Source organism: Lactuca serriola, chromosome 3, assembly GCF_051521515.1.
Source record: "Lactuca serriola cultivar US96UC23 chromosome 3, Lser_US96UC23_V15, whole genome shotgun sequence".
NCBI classification, from domain to species: Eukaryota; Viridiplantae; Streptophyta; class Magnoliopsida; order Asterales; family Asteraceae; genus Lactuca; species Lactuca serriola.
In genome coordinates, this window is record NC_136410.1 from 172,311,209 (window position 1) to 172,330,139 (window position 18,931).

General features: G+C 30.7%; 1 protein-coding gene across 1 annotated transcript; it reads right to left on the bottom strand.

The window, feature by feature from the left end:
- Positions 1 to 5,860: 5,860 nt before the first annotated feature.
- Positions 5,861 to 14,488, bottom strand: LOC145093370 (plasma membrane ATPase 3-like). The gene is made up of 22 exons (XM_079031481.1): positions 14,333 to 14,488; positions 13,930 to 14,011; positions 13,709 to 13,828; positions 13,509 to 13,607; positions 12,305 to 12,442; positions 12,078 to 12,212; positions 10,915 to 11,094; positions 10,603 to 10,809; positions 9,651 to 9,770; positions 9,454 to 9,573; positions 9,242 to 9,364; positions 9,055 to 9,159; positions 8,769 to 8,913; positions 8,509 to 8,673; positions 8,101 to 8,339; positions 7,985 to 8,017; positions 7,755 to 7,836; positions 7,428 to 7,588; positions 6,705 to 6,890; positions 6,429 to 6,611; positions 6,183 to 6,358; positions 5,861 to 6,089 (listed from the first exon to the last, which is right to left on the bottom strand). Exons 2-22 carry the CDS (start codon positions 13,981 to 13,983, stop codon positions 5,993 to 5,995), a joined length of 2,868 nt encoding a protein of 955 aa, XP_078887607.1. The 5' UTR covers positions 13,984 to 14,011; positions 14,333 to 14,488; the 3' UTR covers positions 5,861 to 5,992.
- Positions 14,489 to 18,931: the final 4,443 nt, after the last annotated feature.

The window sequence follows — 18,931 nt, forward strand, 5'->3', positions numbered from 1 at the left end:
GTTTTATTTACTCGTTTTGTTCAGAGTTATGTTAGTCCCTCTTTTTGGTTTATAGTTGCATATCAATGTGTGGCTAGATATGCTAGTTCACTATAAACAAATCTCTGATACCAACCTGTCACACCCCCGAATTAGACGGCGGAAACGTCCGAGGGCTGTCGTGACTTAATTGAATACCATGACATTGAATATATATGAAACATAACATCATTCATCACCATGCATTAATATAGTACAACTGATAAAGTTTACACTGAGTACATTGTTTTAGCATTACATTCCCAAAAATAAATTGTTCGGTTCATAGATAAACAAACTGCAAGCCATCACTGAGTACATTTTTCCTTCGGTTCACTTGTTACCTGAGAATACAAGTATTTTGCAAAACGTCAACATATGAAATGTTGGTGAGTTCATAAGCGGTATTTGAAAAGCAACGTTTTGTATTGTTTTGAAAAAAAACTACCAGAAAATCCGATATTTTCTGAAAAGAGTTTATGAAAAAGTTTGTGAAGATCCATAAGTATGCTTGTTTGTTTCTATAGTTGTAAAAATTGTTCATTAAACTTGTGTACATTTCGAAAACCGTATGTATTGAAAAACCCTAGGAAAACCCGATGTTTTCCTAACACTTTGAATTCCATGTAGTTGTAGAACCATCGTGGCGTGTGAAGTCATTGATTCCAGGCGACGTCGGATTATTGCGCATGGTGAATTGCTATAAACACGCGTTACACAAACGACCAGTTTACAACTACACTAACGATCCCGTAGGCGTCGTCCGTACTATTCATGCAATCCAACCGCCCTGACTTCTTGTAGTCCCACATCCGAAGAGAAAGAGGGCACGAAGACCTCGATAACTCCGTTAGTCGGTTGGGGATAAAAAGAGTGCGAAGGGCCCTTGACCCGACTCGCATTTGAATAACCGACTTTACTAGCAGTACCAAAGGACCCTTTGGGACCAATAGTATAAAAGCCATTGAAAGTCCTTTTACGTTGTGTTGGATCATGTAAGACTCAACAACTCGTAAGGTTGAAGTCTTCGGGCCTAAAGATCAAGTCATTGGGCTAGCTAGGCCCAACAAACAAGATTTTACACTTTTGGGCCCAAAGGTGGTGCGTCGACGTCTGTGCACTCTCACGTGTGTAATGATTTCCCAAATTTTCCGTGTATGAGTCGAGTTATCATCGTGTTAGTAGTTTCGGGTTTGTTATTGATTCGAGACCGAATCAATTCGTTTGATAACGATTTTTGGTGTTGTTGTGTAATATAATTCGTCGGTAGTCGTAGTGCCAGTGTTTGTTCACAACGGATGTATTGAATTAATATTGCAACTTTTCTGTTACAGCCCCTCTTTTGTTGTAAATTTACTTTTTCAACCCTTTAAATAAATAAATTTCCGGTTTAGTCCCTAAACCATTTTTCTTGACATTTTAACACCAAAACTTACTGAAATTGATATTTTTCAGCCTATTTTTAGTTGAAAACAGTTTTAGTCCCTGAAAATACAGTTTTCTCGGTTATAACCCCTCTTTTCGCAATTTTTACACTTTTGGCCCAAATTGGAAAATTTTTGCAACTTTGGTCCTTTTTAATTATGAAAAGCATTTTTAACCTTTGAAAAGGACTTATAACACTAATAGTTCACTGTTTTACCGAAAAACACAGTTTCAGCCCTCCAAAATAGAAAATTTCGCATATTGGGCCCTATTGGGCCGAAAATGTCATTTTTAGCCCATTAAGCTTGAAATTTATATTTTTAATCCTCCAAATGAGTATATTTCCAGAAAATATTTTATTGAAACTTTTTTGACTCCTCTCATCCATCAGAATTCGTAATATGTCGATTTGGGCCCTTTAACTTTATATTTTTAACATTTTGTGTCCACAAATTGAGTTTTTAGCCCAAAGAAGATGTTATTAAGCCACTTAGCTATTTTTCTTGAAATACTTTGTATGTAGAAGTATAATTGATGCTAGTATCATTTAACATAAAGTATATCTCGATTTTTAGGAGTTTATGGCTAGATCCAACATCATAATCACACAAAAACACACATTTAAGCATAGAAATCATACAAGACATACAAAACACATATAGATCTACACTTTCACTTGTATTCCCCCCAAAAAAACTTATAAAACAGAAAAATAGGGAGTATGAAGCTCACCTTAGGGTGTGGTTTCGGTTTTTGAAGAAAAGATGGAAGAAAGCTTGGTGATTTTTGGCCTTAGCACCCTTTTCTTGAAGATCTCGAGTTTGAGGGGTTCTAAGACACAAGTTTATGATTTCATGAGAGTTAAGAAGAGATTTTTGGATATAAGAAGAAGTCCAAAGTATGGTTCCAAGCATTAACTTACCTAGATAATGATTTTAGTGGAGAATTCTCCTTGTGAAGCTCTTGATTTCTCGAAATTTTTGAAGGCGGAGGGAGGAATGCTCTTCAAGGCTTAGAGAGATTGGAATTGAATTTTTGTGATGTGTGTGTGTGTGTATCCTCGGCCGAGAGTGAGGGGGGAGGGAAGAAGAGTGACTTTGAGGTGACATGTGCATGGAGAAATGGGATTGCATGGAGGTTTGGAGTGTAATGCATGGATATCCATGAGGTATTATTGATGTGGCATGATGAAGTCAACTCTTCATCTTTGTCTTGGGCTTTTGGGCCGAAATTTACAAAAAAAGGAGGGTTTTGGGCTTTAATGCCCTTAAGCCCATTATTAGAGTTAAGTTGGATGATTGTAAGATACAAGTGTGATTTTTATATCTTGTTGGGCTAATTTAGGTTAATTATGGTTCACAATATTTAATTTATTTCATGCTAGGCCCAATATGGCCCAAAATGTTGAAATAAGTGAATGTGGGTCCAATTAGAGCCCATTTAAGGGTTCTAAGACCATGATAGTCAAATTGGAAGCTTATTGGTCCATTGAGTCCAATAAGGAAGTCCTAGTCCAAAATGGACCTAACAAGAACTTCTAGGGTTTCCAATTGCTTGATGACTATTTGTAGTATTTGTATGATGTATTTGATTAAAGTTTTTGATGTCATAATAATAGGTATCACACATGCTCTTAAGTTTTTGATTCAACATTTTACTTAAGTATAGTGTTTACAAGACACAAAATTTCTAGTTGTGACACAAATAAATATTTTGATTGAGGGGGAATGTTGAAAATAATAAAATAATTCAATCTTATATTTATTTGTATTCTTAAAGGGGGTTTTTTGTGCTTGAGTATTTGTTGTGGGTTCAGACGGTAAATGCAGGAACAATGCGCGGATCTTCTAATATGGGTCGAATATATTTGGGTTGATCGGGTTGATCCATATTCGTGTTACTGAGATATAAAAGAGGAGAGAGAGTGGAGATATTTTGTAGATCATCTTCTTCAGCTTAAGATAGTTAGGGTATTCTCTAGTTTTCTTTGTTAGTACATCTACTTCTCTCTGTTCTTGTGTATGTTAACAAGTTATTGTAATCTCTCAATCTTTTGTTGATAGATCAGTGATTGGGTGTTTCTTATCGTATGATCTGTTTAGATTAGGGTTGAGCGTGTGATTGAGTGAGAGTAGATTAGGTTTTTGTAGTGAGGTTTCAATTGTAAGTACATGAAAACCTTCTGTTTCTTTGTCCTAAATTGATATAAGAAATGAAGATGTTGGGAAAAATATCTTGTGTGGTTTCAACATATATATATATATATATATATATATATATATTAGAATAAAGATTTTAAAATGTAATATATTTTTTGATATTTACACATTTGATTATTAAGTTTTTTTTCTATATTTGACCATTTAATTATTCTTTTATCTATATTCTGTCATTATAACCAGCTAGTTCAGGTTAAGCCGAAAAAATGAGTTAATGGGGTAATATATTTTTTAGTTTGTATATATTTAGCTCTTAATATTTTTGTATACATTTAGTCTTTATGCACGGTTTCTTCAGATTTTATGCATGACATCCTACGTGAGACAATCATTAATGAGTGTTCGCATACGTGACTCGTCCTTTACTTAAATTCGTAACCTAATTCACGAATCGGTCAAATAATGTTGGTACATTAGTTTTCTACAAGCAAAAGATGTCTTCAACTTCAATTTCATCTATCTCCATAACAGACAACGATATTCTTTGTGATCGATTCCTTTCTTTTGTCTTCTTCTAGGTGGTGGTTAAGTTTCTTGGACCCTTTCTTCTTTGTCATCATCGATGTTTGTAGGTTGGGTTTGAGAAAATGAGACTTGAGTTTGGAGTTGAGATGGTTGTGCTTGAAATTGTTCAGGTTGAGAAGGTTGTTGTTAAAAACCTTAGAATTGGGAATGAAGCAATTGTCGTGGTATAGCTATATAGGGTGTTAGTAGTAGTTTGTGGTATATGGATGGTTTGTGAATAGAGGTTGTTGTTGAATTGGCTAGGTTAACCTGTGCATATATCCACCAACATTCGCAAACGTATCATTTAGGATGTTTGGAGTGGTTGAAGTATTTTGATTTTGATCTATAACTTGATAAAAATATGAAAGTATAGAAAGGAATAGATGTATTTGTAGTGTGAAATGTTTATAAAAATGTTGGTATTTATGGGTAAATGTGCTTTAGTTTAAATATATATATATTTTTAATAATTTTCTTTTTTTATCAACAGCTATATAGCAACGATCAAATATATTACCGTTTTCATGCAACTAATGAATGCTTCCGTCTTCACTTGTGAAATGATCCGGGCTATAAGACGTCTATGCCCGCTAGAGGCGATGTTCGCGCATAGAAAGGTTATAGCAAGTCGATGCTCACGCATAAAAACGCTACCATACCGGGTAGCCTAAATGACAAGAAAAAGATGTTTTAAGGAAATTAGGGTGACGGTGATGATAAGAAAGAGGGGATGTGTAGTTTGAACCCACTTCATTAATTAATAATATAAATAAGTAATTCTAAGAAAATAAATTAATGAAAGTAAAAAATAGCCAATGACACTATAGTCTTTTTCATGATTTGTTGTGTAGAATAAAAAAATATATATGAATCTTAAGATTGAAAAATGATGTATCATTTTCGAAAAATAAGTAAACGAAGTGGTCAACATTAAAATGTAATATATACACTAGTTTGTTATATCTAATGAAATCATAATTTTTTTTTATTTAATTATCTTATTATATTGGGAAAATGTTTTGATGCTACCCGTAACAAAAGTTTATGGGTCCACCGAAAAAAAAACCCCGATAAAACTATAAAATCATATAAATGATTTCAATAATTTATTCTAATACCAATGGCGAGTCTTCTTTTGATATGATGTATATAACGTTACAAACCCGTATACTACACAAATGAAATATAAAAACAATCTTATATATTAATTTGTGTGATTTTGAATATTATTTTGAATATGTTTAAATAGTTGTGTGCAATATCAAGAATAAATTGTTGTTTAACTATAAATTCCTTAAATTAAGAGATTTATATAAAGTGAATAAAAAAACATGGCAAAAATAGGTAAGAAAATAAAATGTTTTATGAAGATTATCCGGGAAAAGAAAATTAAAATTCAATTTTAAACTTCTTATAATTTAGGATTTATATCAAATAAAATAAAAAAAATACTAAAAAAATTGACATGACATTATTGTACATAAAAATATTACATGTGTCAATCAAAAGATTTAATTTATTATAATAAGGATTATCATAACACAAAATGTTAGGACGCATTATACTGTATTTTACTTCTTTTTATTACTCCACATTATATTATTGTGTATGTGATTGATTGATTGATTGATAATGTAATCACCTTGTATTTAGATTCCTTGGATGACCATTTGAATACAACACAGAGAAAATTTGGACACTCTATAAACCAATAATTCCATTACTCGTAATTTAAAAACAACAAATTACTACTATTCGCATTCATGTACACTACATACATAGATTTAGATTTCAAACATGAAGCATTTAGTACGATGTACTTCTCAAACAGTATAGGATTGTTGGATCGTATCGATATCGATGTTCTTTAACTTTACAACCGATTCCACATGACCCTTCAACGTAAGCAATTCTCTCAACCTACAACAAAAATTAATAAAATAAATAACCAATAATTTCACATATTCCATAATAGGGCTTAATAACTTAATTAATTATTAATTAACCCTTTACCTTGTCATCTCAGCTCTACGAATTGCGTCTTCAGCCATTTGATTAAGCTCATTATGGTTGTTTCGTTCAACATATTGGGTTTCGGGTGGGTCGAGTCCATGTAGAGTTCTTTGGGCTTGAGCCCATTTAAGCTCACGATCTTCTTTCCCGAAGTTTCTTTTTCTTGTGAAAGCAACCTGAAAAATAAAAATGAAATTCAAATTCAAATTCAAAAAAGGAAATTGAAAATTTTCTTGTTTTTCTGACCCTTTGATCGATGACTAGATCCCATGCTCTTCCACTTAAAGCGTATCTTATGAAGAATTTAATGAAATCAAGAGGGATGTAGAAGACGATGTTGTAAAGCCATATAACTCCTGCCCAACCCCATCCGATTCCTTCGATTGCAGCGAAACTCCAGTTTGCATAAACGGCAATTAATGTTGCAATCTGATAAAACAAATAAAAAAAGAATATTTTTTTTACTTTTGTAGTATCTGATTTTGGTGAATTTACGAAATAACCCTTTGAGTTTTCACTTACGAGTTGAGCAATTAAGAAAGCCCCCATAAGAAGAGCTCCGGGTCGTTCATAAAATGACCAACTTCTAGATCGAGTAACGAATATGAGAGCCTGACTGATTGTACTGACTTGTAGGTATATAGCTGAAGCTAGCTTTCTGAAATCGTCACGTGCTCCTTTTTGAAGGCTTGACACTCCAAACACTTGCTAAAATTACCAAATGGGTCAAATGGAAACTCATTACTCATTACCACTTGTTTAGCTAAAAAAAAGTAAACCGTAAACTATTTTTTAACTATTTTTCCATAAGTCAAAACACAAAACTTTTTATGGATTTGGCCCATTTCTTATTTCTTAATTATTTAAATAGTAAAGTAAATATTAAAAAATGTAAAAATATAAATTAAAGGGTTAAAAGTTATTTCATGTTTTGGACCAATGGTGTAGATGAATTTTTTTTGGACCGGAAATTTACAGAAAAGTTTTAATAAAGTCTTAAATATCTTTATTAACAGAGAAGTCTCATTTTTGTTTTAAGAAAATCATATAATCTGTCATTAGTTGTTCAAATATACAGATTTTTTTGTTAATTTGGACGATAATCGGGACTTTTCTATTTAAAAAAAAAAAAAAAAAAAAAAAAAAAAAAACTTTAGAGCTTTATTGAAACTTTTCCCAAAAATTTAGGACTTTTCTGTAGATTTTCCCACAGTTCTCAACAGAACAAGATAACTAATTTGTTACCGGAAAGAAATTGGTTTCGTATGCAGCCCAGAAGAAGATGACTGTCATCATAGCTAAGTAGCTACCAAGAATGATTCCAGTAGCAAAAATCTCTGATAACTTCCAACTGTCAGGTAACGGAGAGGGTTTTACTCTATCTTTGGAGATTGTCATAATTGTACCTGTAAATCAAATATAAAAAAGATTAAAAAAAAAAAACCTTTTAGTTTAGACTTTAGATAGTATTTTTAATTAATATTTCTATTTCATGAAGTCTTTATTATTATTATTATTTGTTGCCTATATAGATAATAAGAATAAAAGAAAGGTGTAAAGAAAAACTCTAACCATCATTGAGAATAGCAATGATAAGCACCATAAAGGGTGGAAAATCGAACTTCCATATAAGGGCAAGCAGCATGAAACCAAGCTGTTGTAACCATTTATAACCAAAATAAATTAGTTGTGTATAACTAATATTTAAACAAGCTCGAAACATAAAAAATTAATTTATATTACAAAATTTTAAATAACTTCAAAACATAAAAGATTAAATTTAATATATAACTGTAACATACCACAATACGTATCGTAATGGAAACCGCATAAATCTGCATAAAATAATACATTACAAACATTAAAAGAAAACACAAAAACTTAACAAAGTATTTGAAATCATAAAATATAAACTCACAGTGTAATTTTTCATCCTTTGAAAAATAGCACGACTAGTTAAAACCGCACTGATAATAACACTAAGACCAGGCTCAGTCAACACAATATCAGACGCGCTACGAGCCGCGTCAGTTGCATCCGCAACCGCTATTCCAATGTCTGCTTTTTTAAGCGCAGGCGCATCATTCACTCCATCACCCGTCATTCCACATATATGTTTTCTCGCTTGTAGACGTTTCACAATCTCATATTTATGCTCTGTATTTATGTATGTGTTAGAATCTAAATATTACATATATTGGTTATTGGTTTTGGCCTGGTTAGCCATGAGTTTTTTTGTCTAGGGTTTGGGTTTCTTATACCGTTTTCTTGTAAAGTAGAATTGAATTATTGAAAACTATAATGATTTTGGAGGGTTTGAATTTACCAGGGAAAACGCCAGCAAAACCATCTGCTTTCTCAATCAATTCATCAACAGGCAACGCGACAATGGATTCGTCTCTGTTTTGTCCAAGTAATGCAGAGGAAGGATACATGTTTGTTCCCATTCCAAGACGTCTTCCTGTTTCTTTTCCTATTGCTAATTGATCACCTATTGAAGGAATCATATAGATAAAAGAGTTTATTATAGGAATGTTTTTATTTAGTGAAAATGTTTAATTAGTGAAAGAATTGATAAAATAATACCTGTGATCATTTTAACGCTTACTCCAAGATTCAAGGCTCTCCTAATTGTATCTGCACTGTCATGTCGTGGTGGATCAAAGAGAGGCATGAGGCCGATGAATTCCCATGGACCTCCTGGGCTTTCCTTCTTTCCCTCTGGAACTTCCTATTTTAAAAAAAAAAATTGTAAGGTTTTCCTAGTAATGAAATTGAAATTCTTTTTTTAACAATTAAGAGTATAATGTTGTAATAAATAGAAAAATGGAAGTATGATGCTATAACAAAACAAAGGAAAACTATTTCAAACCTGATATGCAACTGCAAGGGATCGCAAACCACGCTCAGCAAATTTATCGATCACAGTATGAACTCTTTTTTCAATGTTTGATTTATTATGTGCAAGATTCAGGATCTGATAACACAAAAACAAACATAATAAGTTAATAAATAATTAATTTAAAAAAAAAAAAATGTATGTGTGTCACTTGCTTTACCTGTTCAGGAGCACCTTTACTGACACGATGCATTTTATTTTCATCATCAAGATAAGTCAATGCTGTTCGTTTATCAGTTGGGTTGAATGGTAGGAAATGAATTTCTTTAATTCCAGCTCTTGCCTGAATTAAATATATTATATTATTTAAAATAATAATAAAAAATCCAGGTCAATAGAGTAGTGTGTTTTTTATTATTTGAAAAGTTGTACCTCTTTTGGGTCAGCTAACATTCCTACTATAGCAGCGTCTATTGCATCTTGATTTTCAACTCTAGATGCTCTTGCAGCCATTAATACCACCATGTCAGCATCCACTCCTTTAGCAAATATCTACAAGAGGAATAAAAAAAAAATCTTAAAATAAAATAGCTTTGAAACCTAGTGAATATTCAAAGGAGTAATCAAACCTCTATTAAATTTTTGTCAACAGTAAGTTTGTTCAGTGTTAAAGTCCCTGTTTTATCACTGCAAAGAACATCCATGCCTGCCATTTCTTCTATTGCTGTCATTCTCTTCGTGATAGCCCCCTGTAGTGTCACATATTTACATATTAAGTCCTTTAGATAACAAAAGATCATTCGTTAAAGAGCAAATTACAAAGAAAACCATTATATTTTGAACAATTTTACGATTTAATCACTAACACTTTACTTTTTCCAATCAAATCATACAAGTTTCAAATATTTTTTCAAATTAATCATTTGGACCTGTTATAACAGGTTTTTACCAGTATTTTTCCAAATTAACAATTTTGACTTTCAACATTTTTCCAAATTAACCATTTTGACTTGTTATAACAGGTTTTCATCAGTATTTTTCAAATTAACAATTTTGACTCATAATATCTGTTCAAAAAGTTTCAAACATTTTTCCAAATTAACCATTTTGACTTGTTATAATAGGTTTTCATCAGTATTTTTCAAATTAACAATTTTAACTTATAATATGCATTCAAAAAGTTTCAAACATTATTTTGACTTGTTATAATAGGTTTTCACTGGTACTTTTTCAAATTAACAACTTTGACTTATAATATCCATTCAAAAAGTTTCAAACATATTTCCAAATTAACCATTTTGACATTTTTGACCAGTTATCAAATCAAACAAGTTTCAGACATTTTTCCAAATTAACCATTTTGACCGGTTATAACAGGTTTTCACCCGTATATTTCCAAATTAACAATTTTGACTTGTAATATCCATTCAAAAAAGTTAAAAATATGGAACAATATTTGAAATTTCTACCATTTGAAAAGAAAAAATAAAGTACAACAACAAAATCTCCCAAAATAGAATATAGTTTTTTTGTAATTTTTTCTTCATAGAGCAATTGAACTAAAAAGAAGTTATAATCAACCTGTTGAGATAAACGATGGGAACCAATTGCCATTGTGACAGATAAAACTGTAGGCATGGCAATAGGAATTCCACCAATAAGTAGAACTAACAAATTGTCAATTCCAGGGCGATATTTCCTATGTTGAATTGGATACATCACAATGATTTCTATTATCATTCCAACCGCAATTGAGCATATACAGAAGTTTCCAATCGCAGTCAAAACCTACAAGAAGATATGATAACATCTTTATTATTATTATTTACCAAAATACCCTTTTATGAAATCAAAAAAAAAAAAAAAAAGGTAGATGTGTATGTGGTTTTGTACCTTTTGAAAATGGCCTACTTGGTTTGTAGAGTCTACAAGATGTGCAGCCTTTCCAAAAAAGGTATGCACTCCTGTGGCAATGACTACTGCTTCAATCTCTCCTTGTTTGCATGTGGAGCCGGAATAAACTCCCTCCCCTGGGTGCTTTGTTACAGGGAGGGACTCGCCTGTTAGCGCAGACTGTAGGATCAACCAATTGGAGTAAATTAAAAGATGGAAGGAATCGGAATCAGGGTCTGTTTGGTTGGATGGAATGGAATGACGAATGAATGGAATGGATTGGGGAATGGAATGCAATGCATCCTTACATTCCATAATTATGTTTGGTTGGCGGTAGGAATGGAATGGATGTTTATGTTATATTAAAATAGGAGATGTAGATTTTTTATCTCTACTCCGTTAAATTTTTTAATACTAATAATGAACTTTCATGGGTTGATATCGTAAAAGACCTTATATTTTTTGTTTTTGCTGGATTAAACGTAAATTATATATATTTTTTTTCATGAAAAAACCTTGAATTTTTTCATTTTTTTTCCGATCCGGCAATTTTAGTCATTTTTTTCGGAAAAAATATGTAAAATGTGAGGGTTTTTCGAAAAAAAAAATAGTTGAGGGTTTTTTCGAAAACAATTAGAAGGTTGAGGGTTTTTTTTTGAAAAAAGTGAAAAAAAAAAAACAAAGTCTTTTTCACGAAAAAAAATAAAATTAAAGTTTAATTAAGAAAAAACAAACATATAACGTTTTTATGAGATCAACCCATCTTTTGTTAACAAAAGTAAAAAGGAAAGTTGAAATTGGCCAATCAAGGATTTGTATTTTCCCATAATGGTCGCTAACTTTTTTTTTTTTAATTTTTACACTTAAAGAAAGAAAATTTGTCCTCTTTATAACTTCTCGTAAAAGAGGACAATTTTTTTTTGTATTTTTTATACCATTAAGGTATAAAGAGGGGAAAAAAAACTTGTGGATAAAATAAAGTTTAGAGACCATTATGGGAAAATGCAAAATTCCAACTTCAACCCAAAATAAAAACTTAAACATGATAAAAGTAAGACTAAAATTTAAAACCCAAATAAGCTATAACAAAATAAACTATTATTTAACTTTAAAAAAAAAATAATTTGATTAAAACAGCGACTATCATGATAACAAAAAACAACCTGATCAATCTTTAATGGATCACCCTCAAGAAGTCGAGCATCAGCTGGAACAATATCCCCAAGTTTAATACTGATTATATCACCTGGAACAAGAATCGCTGCATCTTCTTCATTCCATTTTCCATTACGAAGCACCTAAAAAATTTTCATTTTCTTAATTAATAAATAAAAAAAGAAAAAATTATATGATTTAAAAAATATAGAAAAAGAAAATGTTATTTTAATACCTTTGCTTTGGGTGCAAGGCGTGCCATGAGAGCTGCTGCAGCATTTCCAGCATTATTCTCTTCTATAAAACTTATTGTTGAATTGATCACAAGAAGAGTTATGATTCCAACAAAATCCTGCCAATCTGGTGGTTTACCCTGTAAAATAAATAAATTATGAACTTATTTAAAAGTAAAAGAAACCTAATATTACCATATTATTTAATGTAGCTTTTAGAAAATTGCAAGAAAACCATTATATATTTTTTCCAAGTGAACCAAAAAAGATCCAAACATGTTTATTTATTTAATTTTTAAATTAACCATTTTGACATGATATAAATGATTACATAATTAAGGTGGTGAAACTTGATAAAGTAGGTCAAAAACGGTTAATTTTGAAAATGTTTTGATGGGTTAATTTATGAAAAGACCTTATATTTTGAGTTTTTTCAGGATTAAACCTTAAATTTTTTTTTGCCTAAAAAAGAGGTTGTATTTTTTTATTTTTTCCGATCTGACAATTTTAGTCATTTTTTTCCAAAAAAATTGTAAAATATGAGAGGTTTTTTTTCGAGAAAAACCAAAAACAGTTGAGAGTTTATTTGGGAACATTTAGAAGGTTGAGGGTTTTTTTCGAAAAAATACAAAGTTGATGGGATTTTTTGGAAAAAATGAAAAAATATAAGGTCTTTTTCAGACAAAAAATAAATTTGAGGTTTAATTTATAAAAAACATAAAATACAAGGGTCTTTTTTCAGCTAAATAGTACAAAGGGTTAAACCAGGTTAATATCATAAAATATCTTATATATCGAGTTTTTCCATATTAAACCTCAACTTTTTTTTTTCTATGCATTTATTCATGTTTTTTCAAAAAAAACCCTCCATTGTTTATTTTTTTCAAAAACGCCATAACCTTTTATCCTTTTCCGAAAAAACCTTCAACTTTTTATTTATTTTTTCCAAAATATCCTCACATAAGACATGTTTTTTCTGGAAAAAAAAAACCACTAAAATGGTCAAATAAAAAAATGGAAAAACATAAGTTCTTTTTTCAATAAAAAAGTTCAAGATTTAATCTGAAAAAAACAAAATATATAAAGTCTTTTATAATATTAACATTCAAAATTTTTCAAAATACAAAAGTTTTCTGTAAAATTTTGCAGTTTGCTTTCAACATAGTACTAAATATTATAAATGCATTTAGAATTTAGATTGCTTACTCCTCCATTGGCAAGTGCAATTGCCATAATTGCTGCAACTTCCATAACCCATGACAGTGGATTCCACATGAACCCTAAAAACTTCAAGAACTTACTCTCCTGAAAATTATAATTTTCAATCAATCCAAAATCATCTTCACAGATATTCATATTTTACAAGCCTAAAACCCTGAAAAAAAAAACAAAAACAAACAATCAACCTTCTTCTCTTCAAGTTTATTGTACCCAAAAATTTCTAATCTCTTTTCAGCATCCTCTGATGATAACCCGTCTTTAGAACATCTCAAATTTTCATAAACTTCCTCAATTGGAATCGTTTCCTATAATCCAAATTTAGATTCGTTATCAAACTGTAGAAGTTATTCACAAACAACAAAGTTATTCTGTAAAATTCACCATTAACATCGAAATTAACTCTTACCAAATCAACTGCTTCCATCTTCACAGCTTCCATGATATCATCCGTTTCCCCCATTCTGCTGTCTTAATTTCTAGGTCTTACACTACAAGAAGAAAAATTAACAAAAAATCATCAGTTATTATTTACGAATCATTCAAATACAACTATTAGAGTAAGTAATTCAAATACAGAGCACTAATTGAGAAACTATCATTGCTTCACGTATTTTCAAATCGATTACATATACAGCTAAAATCATAATCACCTTCAACAATAGCTTTATACACTATTCAACGAACCACATCTCAAAAAAAAAAACAGATTAATTAACCAATACTTCGAAGAAGCTGATGAAATTGAAATCCAAATAGAAGAAGATGAAAGGATTATTGAAATGAAACTGGAGGATCATCAATATACCTACCAATAATGAACGATGACGTATTGACGTAAGACCCCTGGATTTCCGCAGAGAAGACTGTTCGCTTTTGGTTTTTATATATAAATGATAGAAGTGATAAGTAGCAACTGCTGGCTGAATGCTAACAAAGTGTGGGAAACTTGATTGGTTGAATCTTTAGTTTGTGAGTGTAAATGGTGTTGTTTGTAGGGACAAAATCGTCTTTTCACTTGCGATTGCGATGATTTTGGCGGGCACCACTAATTAGACTTTCAATAGCAATTTTATTGGTGACCGGAAGATGGATTTATCTTGTAGTTACTTGTCAAAGTGAGAAAGATGTTTGGTGGATGACAGGGATGTTATTGGAATGGTTTGATGACTATTTTGTCGATTTATGGAGTATTTGATAGAATTTTGTAACCACTATTACTATTTTGGAAAAAACAATCAAACTTGTACATAGGTAAAGTTCATATATTAGTAAAATATGTTTTAATTTGTAAAATTTGAAGATGTATTTTTTTAGATAAAATAGTTACATATTTATGCCCACTATGTTTATAATCAATTCTTATTTTAATAATGTACTTATCAAATAGAATAGAAACTTGATTTAACTAAGAATGTGTTTTACAAAACTAGTTGGTAATCGGAAGCTAGAAACTAGGGGCGGAACACAAACAAAAAAACTTGGGGGTCGAAACTTAAACTTTCAAACAAAATTATATAAAGAAAATTAACCTATAATTACTATATTTTCATTTTAATATAAACTACATTATAAATTATAAAGTTAACGAACACTAAATAAATAACAAAATAAAAGAAAAATAATACATAGATCTTAAACAAACTAGTATTTTGATAAAAAAAAAACATAATAATAAAATTAGAAAGTAATAATCTATAATTGTTTTACAACTCCAAAGTTAAAGTAACTAATATATTAAAATGTGGTCTATTAAATCTTTAAAACCAATTTAAGATATTATCTATTTTTTTGAAAGCTTGAAAATTAATATAAAGCCACTAAAAATACGTAGATTTAAAAATCAAAAATTATATATGAATAAAGTATTATTATTATTAATTTATACTTTTATAGCTTTGTAATAGATAACACTGTATTTTAATATTAATTTGTAGTTTTATAGCTTTGATACAGACTACAGCCTTACAAATACACAATTATATTTACGTGTTCCAAGGTTTTACTGTGTTACTAAGACTATACATATTAATATTAATATTCAATATATACAAAGGAGGGTGTAGTGCGTTTGAGCAAGTGAAAGAGAGATATAGAGGTGGTGCGTACTTCATTCCAACGAGAAGATAGCACGAAAAATAGAAGCAATATTTCAGCCGGCAATTCACTCCAGCAACTCAGCGAGGATAGAGGGCAAGAAGTCGTGGAGAGGAGACAACTAACTTGGCGAGGAGAGAGCAAAATGCCCGATAAGTTGCATTACGGTGGAAGAGGTATGTTTGCAAATGTGGGAAGATCTAGCCGAAATATTCTGGTTTCAGTCGTATTAAAAACTCCATGAGTTGCTAACGATGGTGATAAAATTTAGGGTTTTCTTTTGTTTGAAGATTGGAGTTCGACAATTTTTTTTTTTTTTTTTTTTTTTTTTTGTGTAGAGTTAATATTTTGTTTTCAATGTTAGTTTTCGCCTTATTTCTAGTTAAATTAGGTTTCATTTGATAATATATTTATTAAATTAGTTTTCAATTTGCTTAACTTTCTTAACAAGAACAATGATACTTATGATTTTTTTTTTAATAATTAAAGAACATTATTTCAGTAAATAAAAAAACTTGGAGGGTGCCAATTAGTTTGATTTTCAGATAATTAGTATATGATTAGTAACTCCATAAATACTAATATTAACTAGTTAACTAGTTAAAAAAGTTGAGGGTCATGGCCTCCCTGAGCCCCTTCTATGTTCCGCCACTGCTAGAAACTATAAGTTTATTTGTTATATGAATGTTTGACTAGAAACTTTTGAGATTTGTAAAATTATATAAAAAAAATTATTTATAAAAGATAAATATATACATATATTTTTAAGGACAATTTTGAAAATTGATTAAAAAACTCAATAGTTTTTTCTTAAACGCTATATTAAGTAGCTTTTAGATTTGAAGTTTTTGCTTAAACTAAAAACTAAATATTCATACTATCAAACAAATTTTTTTATTTAAATCAAACTTTTTGTTAAAAACTAAAAGCTAAAGCTCTCACGCTCGTTGTCAAAGACGTCTTATCTTAATTAGGCAATGTATCATGATATGCAAAAACAATAGTTTTTAATGTGCTGTGTGCAATAGATTTACTATGCTTTCACTTTCTATCAATTATTTATTATATTTTATAATCATTTAATACACCAAACTTACTAGATAGAAACATCTTACATATTGTATAAAACTTTAGGTAGATTGTATAGATGGTAAAAGATAATTTGTTTCGTCAAATGATAAAAAGTATGGGCAATCACAATCCACAAGGTTGACTTAAAATGTGCCAAAATAAATATTACTTCACTCCCATATTAATAGTTTATGTTTTCTTTTTTGTTTTTTCCAAAATAATAACCTACTTCTAAAAATAAATATGTCTTTTACTATAATACCCCTCATTATTAATTAAATTACCATGAAATTAAATGCAACTACCATGGAATTAAATACAACAAAATGGTAAAACTGACATTTTATTTAATAAAGTTAATGATAATTAATGTTTTTTAATCTGTATTTTTTTGTCCATGGACAATTATTTTGGAACTGAGAGGGTATAACTTAACTTCCTAAAAATATTTTACAAGAATGTTGGGTTCGTTTTACTCTATATATTTTGCGATGAAGGTTTTCTTCGGAAAATAAATTGCATAACAAACAAGTCATACAGTGATTTTGTTGATTAGAGGTTGAAGGGCTTGTTGCTAACGTATGCCTGTATGGTGTTCCGACTTCCAAGGCTTTCATTATGGGTGGGACAGACTTGCACGTTGATTTTTGATAATTGGCTTATGATCCTTTTGAAAATATTGCCCTTTCCACATGCATGCAGTGTATTAACACATGAAATTTGGATGTTATTTAGGAATCAAGGAAAACTAAGGTTAATGGGGTCCTGTACATGAGAGTAGTGCTCCATCTTATTACAACTTTTAATGATGATGAGAATAATATTTGCATGGAGAAAAATGTTAAACTAGGTCCGGATGCAAAAGATAAATGATTTATTTTATGATAATGGGTGATTCTAATGGAGATTATGTTCATGATATGTTGGTGATGGGTTATTGTTTCATGATTTTTTTTCTTTAATTTTCCTTCGAATAAAAGCTTAATACAGACGTAGCGGATAAATCGATAACAAACTGAATCGTTAACATTTTTTGGATGACAGAAACCAATTTTTTTAAAAATTACATTTATAAATTTTGGGGTCATAACATTATTATGCATGGACTGGTGGATGTGATGGCGGAGGAGTGGGAGCCGCGACCACCAGTGGCGGAGCCAAGAATTTTAATACGGGGGTACAGACATAATCAAAATTTAAAATAATATTTGAACAATCAAAATATGGGTAAAAACATGAATCCTCTTGAAATTGTATTTTTTAACAAAAGTTTTCGAATGGATGGTAGAATACCGATCTTTCTATTGTCTTTAAACTCTTAGCAACCACTTCGATTCTTTAGAAGAAAAAAAAAAGCAGACAATAAGATTTAATGTTTCGAGCTAGGGGTGCAAGGTAGCTAGGCTTATTTACATATAGAAAATTAATATGTAAAGTTTAATATATACAATTTATTTTGGGGGTACAGATGTACCCCCAATGCCCCATCTAACTTCGCCATTGGCCATGGCGGTGGCTTTGGTTGTGGCAGCGGGGAGGTGGTGGCGATGATGGTGGTAGAGGTGGTAGTAGTGGCGGTGGTGGCAGTGACAAAAAACAAACAATTTTTTCCTCAAATGTCTTTGGTCCAGGGTATGGTCAAAAAATATTTTGCCAAAAAACAAACATTAGAAAGCTACAACCATATGCCTAATGTTTTAGATTTGGTTCTTCAATCTAGCGGATGTTCAAAACTGTTGTGTAGTTTTGTGATAAAGATGATGTTACCCATTTGTTTGTACTTTCGGTTGGAGTTGGTAGGCCAACTATAGGCTGTAAGAAGTAGTTGGCTTGTTGCATAATGCCTCATTGCCATGAACAAACTGGTTAGGGATGGTTTGGTGGATGTGGGTCACACGACTCAGGAGGAAGGAACATTGTTGGCCGAGAACATGGTTATCATATACTTTTCCTAGTATAGTTCATGCGAGTATCCAACATGAATCATTAAAGGAAATATTGGTTACAAATAAAAAAATTTCCCAAGACTTATATATTCAAAAACGAAGTAATTAAATGGTAAGTGTACAAAAGATGCCTAATAACAACAAATTGCAAACCTGTTTTTTTGTTATAAAGCCACCTCCAAAAAGTGTTGGGTGTGGTAACTCGCAGCCCATTTTCCCAGGTAACGATATTCGACTTATTCTAATATTCAACAAAGAATAAGAAGTTTTATGGCAGTGAATGATGAAAAATACAAG

What these genes read in the sequence shown, in the direction of transcription:
- LOC145093370 (XM_079031481.1), bottom strand. Translation starts at nt 13,983, where the DNA reads ATGGGGGAAACGGATGATATCATGGAAGCTGTGAAGATGGAAGCAGTT. An exon ending in GTAAAGGTGCTCCTGAACAG is followed by an intron (nt 9,160 to 9,241) that starts GTAAAGCAAGTG and finishes TTGTGTTATCAG; the next exon opens with ATCCTGAATCTTGCACATAA. An exon ending in AAGCGTTAAAATGATCACAG is followed by an intron (nt 8,674 to 8,768) that starts GTATTATTTTAT and finishes TTCCTTCAATAG; the next exon opens with GTGATCAATTAGCAATAGGA.